The sequence below is a fragment of the Vipera ursinii genome (assembly GCF_947247035.1).
Source record: "Vipera ursinii genome assembly, chromosome: 3".
In the NCBI taxonomy this organism is placed as follows: domain Eukaryota; kingdom Metazoa; phylum Chordata; class Lepidosauria; order Squamata; family Viperidae; genus Vipera; species Vipera ursinii.
Genome location: NC_139516.1, coordinates 42,280,000 through 42,286,567, shown reverse-complemented (window position 1 = coordinate 42,286,567; position 6,568 = coordinate 42,280,000). Strand labels below are relative to the sequence as shown.

Below are 6,568 nucleotides of genomic sequence, written 5' to 3'. Positions count from 1 at the left end.
GAATTAAAATAAAATAAAAACAATATATTATTATTATTATTATTATTATTATTATTATTATTATTATTATTATTATTATTATTATTATTATTATTATTATTATTATTATTATTAATCTGACCACAATGCTGAAAGATGTGGGATTGTTTTATCACTTAAGCATGCTTCACAATATATCTTACTCCAAGCTTAAAGTACATCTGAAGTGGAACACTGATTTACTACAAAGAATTCATGCAACACAGAGAATTCCCCCACCTACCTATTCCCCCTATTTGTGCCATTTTGGCCACCCTGCAATCTAGTTTGTGGGGTAACAAGCACCCCAGAACTGTGTGGCTCTGCAACTGCTTGCCATGCTACAGCTTAGAGGCCTCTTGGCATGCTATACCTCTGGTGTTGCACGAAGCCTCTGAGCCACAGTACAGCACAAAGCTGCAGTCACTCCATCCTTTCTTCAGGTCTTAGGAAGTATTGACTGAGTTGTTGGAAATATTCCTGTATCTGTACAGTTCTTCGTGCCAAATGGGACTTGAATTGCTCCTAGTCTTCCCTTGTATAAGAAAGTCCTTGCACATACAATCCATTAGTTAAATGGTAATAATTCAGTTTCTTCAAAAGAGAAATATGTACACAAACCATTTTGGTCCAGTGAATGAAAAGCCTTCCTACACACCTGATTCCTCCTCTTCCTTTGGCTAGGCTGGTCCTTGCAGAATGTGGTATTTGACTGTCTTGTTCATAGTTACAGATTAGGATCCCATTTACTTAAATTTCTTTTAAGAGTCTGAAATATGAGAATAGATCTTGGGACGCAGATAGATGGAGGCCTCCTATGAAGCTTATTCCATGACCAGTGATTTTTATCCAGGGCTAATTTTGCCCAGTCACTTATTATACCTTCATTCCAAATCTGGATTATATAAGCAGAGCTTTTGTCTAACCATATCGACATCTGGGATCACGCCCCCGCTGTCTTCAAGCGGTGGCGTGCTCTGACCCTCTGGTTGGTACCCGTTTATCTGGGGTGAGGGGGATCAGGTCCCTGAGCTCAGGCTGGTGTACTTCACCGCCAGATCCGTGGTGAACAAGGCTCCCCTCATCCACAATTTGATCGAGGAGGAACGCACGGACCTGGCATGTATTACAGAAACCTGGTTGGGCTCAGAGGGAGCTGTCCCTCTGACTGAGCTTTGCCCTCCAGGTTTCTGTGTGTTGCATCAGCCGAGGGCTCAGGGCAGGGGCGGTGGGGTGGCGGTAGTTATACAGGAGACCTTATGTCCACGGGAGTCCACTGTTGTACAGATAGGCGGAAGTGAGTCCCTCCTCCTGAGGTGTGGCCCTGGGGCTCAGTTGGGCTTGTTGCTAACATACCTGGTGCCCAGCTGTGTGGCAACATCCCTGCCCAAGCTTCTTGACGCCCTCTCAGGGTTGACGGTTGAGTTTCCCAGACTTATAGTTCTGGGCGACTTTAACCTGCCTTCTCTGGGAGGGTCATCTGAGTTAGCCCGGGAGTTCTTGGCCTCCATTACGGCCATGGACCTGACCCAAGTAATTCAGGGTCCATCTCATGGGTGGGGACACACTCTCGACCTACTTTTCTTATCTGGGCAGTGGCTTGATGACCTGGGAGGGGGCTCACCATCTATTGTCCCCCTGTCATGGTCAGATCATCACCTCCTGCGGTTGGCCTTCCATTATGCCACCCCCCACTGCTGGGCTGCGGAACCAACCAGGTGGTTCCGCCCCAGGCGCCGAATGGATCTGGAACGGTTCCAGATGGTGCTTGGGTCTATACCTATCCCCCTCACTCACAGCCCGGTTGACGCCTTGGTGGATGCCTGGGAAAGGGCTGCCACCGAGGCACTCAACCGTGTTGTACCCTTGTGACCCCTGACCCGGCGCAGATCCCGGTGGGCTCCATGGTTTTCTGTGGAGCTCCGGGAGATGAAGCGTCGGAGACGGGGTCTAGAGAGCTGTTGGAGATCTCCCCTCCTGTTCAACATCTATATGAAGCCGCTGGGCAAGATCATTCATGGTTTCGGGGTGGGGTATCATCAGTATGCTGATGATACCCAACTTTTTTTCTCCACCCCGAACCAACCCAATGATGCCCTCGCCGTGATGTCCCATTGCCTGGAAGCGGTCCAGGTCTGGATGGGGAGAAACAGGCTTCGTCTCAATCCTGTGTGGCTGTGCATACCGGCATCTCGGGTCAACCAGTTTATTCCATCTTTAATGATGGGGGGGTGAGGTGTTACCCCCCGTTGATAGGGCTCGCAACTTGATTGATTTGAACTTTGGATTTCCTGCGTTTTATCCCATTCTGAAACTATGCATCAGATGGATTCATAAATCGTTTGGATTTTAATTTTTGTATTGATGTTTTAAGTACCCTGTAAACCGCCCTGAGTCCTTCAGGAAAGGGCGGTATATAAATTCAATAAAATTCAAAAAAGAAATAATAATGCTAAGAAAGGATGGCCAGCAAAATAATAAATACTGCCAATACATTGTGCTAAGCTATGTTTTGTTTTAACTATAGTTTGCTTGACACAAATAAGTGGATATGACTAAGCTATAAAACATGATTTATAAACTTAATTTAGACATTATACTGCACCAAAATCCAAATGATTTTTTTTTAATTTGGAGCATATAATCCAATAAGAAGAACTTTCTTTCCTTGTAGCATTAATTCAATACTAACATATCTCCCTTGTTTGTCCGATTCAATTAATCTAGCCGAAAAATCTTTTCTTAAGTAAATGACCACTCCAGCCTTCTTGTCCAGAGCAAAAGATGCAAAATGTGTTCCCAATCGGGAATTAGCCAGATACTTTTGGTTTTTTAATGCAATATGTGTCTCTTGTAAACAAACAATGTCATTTTTATGTTGTTTCAAATAATAAAATACTTTCTTTCTTTTCTGTGGTGAATTTAAGCCATTAACATTCCATGTCAGGAACTTCACCATCTCTGGTGACCATGAGCCTTTGGAACATAGCCTGAAGATCACCTGTTGCTCTCTTCGGACGTGCTTCTCCCACAGGCTCTGAAACAGCCACATCTTGCATAGTTAGACCAGATACAAGCTTCTGTTTTTGCTCTTTTTCCATACGCTTGTATGCAGCCGTAGTCATCCTCTGTTCTTTCGGGTCCTCCTTTAACGCCAAACTCTGCTCCATAATCTCAGCCTGCCGCATCTCCTCAAGAGGCAATTGCATTGCCCCTTCACTCAATTGTTTGTCTTCTTGTCTTACTTCTGTTCTTTTAACTCGAGGAGATGGTGGTAAGCCTGCTTTAAGGACCTTAGTATAAAAATCTTTTGCTTTTAAAATTGTATTCAACCTGTACCTCGTCCCTGCATAATTCACCACAATTCCATTGGATATTTCCCATCTAAACTGAATTTGTCGCTTCTTAAGCTCATCGGACAGAAAAGTGAAATCTTTCCTTTTTCTAAGAATTTTTGGAGGTATCTCCTTTAAAATTATAATATCTTGGCCTGCAATTTGAAATCTTTCCTGATAAAAAGCCTGGATAATAGAATTTCTGGTTGATCTCCTGGAAAAGTATATCACTACATCTCTAGGTAATTTTTTCTGTCTAGCAATCCAGGAATTAACCCTAAATATCTTATCCATTTCTTTAAGTAATTCTTCAGGTTCACATTTCAAGACAGGAGCCACTGCTTGTACCACTTCCCATTCCAAATCTTCTTTAGGATTCTCTTTAAGGCCTCTGATGTGCAATGCAAACTCCATGTCTTTATATTGTGATATGGTGACTTCATCTTCTGTTCTATCAATTTTAACCTCTACTCTGTCTATTTTCTGTTCAGTACTGATGATTTTATTTTCCAGATTCTCCACATACTCCATAACTGAATCCACACGAACATCCAGGCATTCAATATGTGGAGCCAAACCCTGAAGTGCTAGCACTATATCCTCCCTCATCTGTTTGTTTTGATTAACAAATTCTTCCTTTGTTTGCTTTATTTCTTGCTGTAATACTTGTGTCAATACTTGTGTTGACTGCATCACAACTTCCTGTATGTCTGCCAATGTAAATGCAGGTGGTGGGGGGAAGGTGGTTGTACTGTAGGTTTCGTTGTAGTCTGCCCTGCAGCTTGTGGTAAAGGTGAAGAAATAACACTTTTAGAGATTGTAGGGCCTCCCCCACGCCTTGCAGCCATCTCTTAGGTTTCGATTTCCTCTTTCTCCCAGCAGAATCAAAGTTCAAAAAGAAAAAAAAGAAAGGAGAAGGGAGAAAAAATAAAAGTTTTTCTCCCAAAGTTCCTTATCCTTCAATAAAAAAAGGACAAGCTTTCAAATACACAAAATCCGGTACTGGGTAGAATCAGTTGCAGATTGTATCTCTTGCTATGTTGCAAAATATAACAATTTTCCAAAACAGTCAATTCACACAAGAAAGCAACATTCCAGCACCATTTTTACTCCATTTCCATCAGCTTAAAACTTGAAGAAGATAATAAATCTGAGTTAAAGTTAAAATCCAACTTGAAAATTCAAATCCTCCTGCTTCGCTCTGCCTGCTTCTCAAAGAAAAAAAACAACAACTCACAGTCCCATCTAAGCAGCAGATGTAGTTGTCACGTCTAGTTCCACTCCTTTATGGAGTGAAAGCGTCCTGGGAGCGGAGAAAGCCTGGGCTCCGAGGGAACTCACTCTGTTAGCCCCCAAACTCGTTGGGGGAATCACAGAGGAGCTCTACCTCTACCCAAAAAAGCTCGCCTCTCCCTCTTCTCCCTACAATGTATTTATTATTTTGCTGGCCACCCTTTCTTAGCATTATTTTTTTTTTATTTTTTTGAATTTATATACTGCCCTTTCCAGAAGGACTCAGGGCGGTTTACAGGGTACTTAAAACATCGATACAAAAATTAAAATCCAAATGATTTATGAATCCATCTGATGCATAGTTTCAGAATGGGATAAAATGCAGGAAATCCAAAGTTCAAATCAATCAAGTTTTCTAAAGTAATATGATTTATTTTTTATTTAAAGGTGATATGGTAGTAATCAGTGGTATTGAATATCCACTTAATGGTCCACCTAAAAAATTCAATGCTGGAGGTGCTCCTGAATGCACGCAATTCTAGCATTTTTGTAAAAATTAAGTTTTATTTTATGTTCTATTTCAGTTCTCCCCTCATAATACTGCTGGTGTAATTCCTGATTCAAAAAGAATACTGCAGGATTGCCTTCACAATCCAAAGCATAGAATTGTCATTTAGACCTAATATATTGGAAAAGTGTGCAGCAGGTCAAAAATTGAGCTCTTTAAAGCAGCTCACCTCTTCCGGGTAATGCTGCCTTCTATTTGGTTAGTTTCTCTTTGTCATGGAAGCAAATAGAAAATTTATAGCACTATCATAAATAACAAATACAAGCAATTTAAGGGTAGGGAATTTAAGGAGTATTTTTTCATACTGATCACCTAGCAGTGGCTCACAAGAAGCAAACCCAAAGAATGTAACTGCAAACATGTAAATGAAGTTTCTCCGTAGTTCTATGGTTATTAAAAGTAGACTTGTCGGAATATAGAAAATGCTTCCTACTGGTCCACTCACCTAAAAAACACCACAAATCAGGTCTAAGAATACACAACAGAGACTTGGAAGGAAACTATTTGAAATAGTGTTTCAATTTTCCATGACTAATGAGCAAGCAGAAGACAAATTCCAGGAGAAATGACTTGGAGTTCACTTCTTATAATTTTTATCTCTGAAAAGAAGGTTTAGCCAATAGATAAGAAAGGTGATTTTTCTTCCGCCAAGGGTGCCCTGCCCTTGTTCGTCAGGTGCTACCTTGAGCATATTGCACTGCACTGCCCTACCCTAATATTCATTCCCCCAGCTGCTCTTGTGGAGAGTTCAAGTGTTCCTTTCTGCTTTTCAAATTATGCTTTTTCAAGCTTGCCAGAGCAGCCTTCCAATGTGGGCTTGGCTGTTCCTGTTAGCGCTCTTTTGGCTGCCTGAGATTCAAGGTAAGTGGCAGAGTCCTTGAATGCCTGTCAGAGGCTATTTTTTAAAAGCAGGATTCGTGTTGCATGTGGAGGCGGGGGATTACTTACCCCTATAAAGACACATTATCTGACATTCTAATTATTCTTTACATGTGGATTACATTGAGACTTCCTGGTCAATATGGAAATAGTCCCTCTGCCTGTAGACAGGCGAACTGACTGCTTTGATACTGTTCCTTTGGTGCTGAATTTCTGACATTTACATCAGTTCCTGGTTTGTAAAAATGTGATTTTGGACAAGTTCACTCTATTTGTCTCTCTGTTTCTTTCTGTCTGTCTGTCCATCTGTTGCTCTTCATCACCAGGACCCTTGACTGTGCTTTTCAGTTTATTCTTGTCTAGTATTTCTACAGAGAAATAGATTTTGAGACTTTATTTTAAAAATAGCGTAAGAAGGATTCTGTATTTTTTTTCTTTTTACAATTATGTAGTTTATTTATTTTTGCTTTTATAATATCAGATAGGTACATTAACATAATTGCAAAATAAATTAAATAAGACATCAAGGAAATAC

At 41.0% G+C, this 6,568-nt stretch overlaps 1 protein-coding gene across 2 annotated transcripts in view; it reads left to right on the top strand.

Moving 5' to 3' along the window:
• Nucleotides 1–5,872: 5,872 nt before the first annotated feature.
• The window catches only part of LOC310638298 (C4b-binding protein alpha chain-like), a 51,132-nt gene continuing 50,436 nt past the window's right edge, over nt 5,873–6,568 (top strand). For both annotated transcript variants that reach the window (XM_083359253.1, XM_083359254.1), the window contains exon 1: nt 5,873–6,015. In XM_083359253.1, coding sequence (XP_083215379.1) covers nt 5,931–6,015 — 85 coding nt within the window. In that variant the 5' untranslated portion in view covers nt 5,873–5,930. The remainder of the gene's footprint in view (nt 6,016–6,568) is intronic.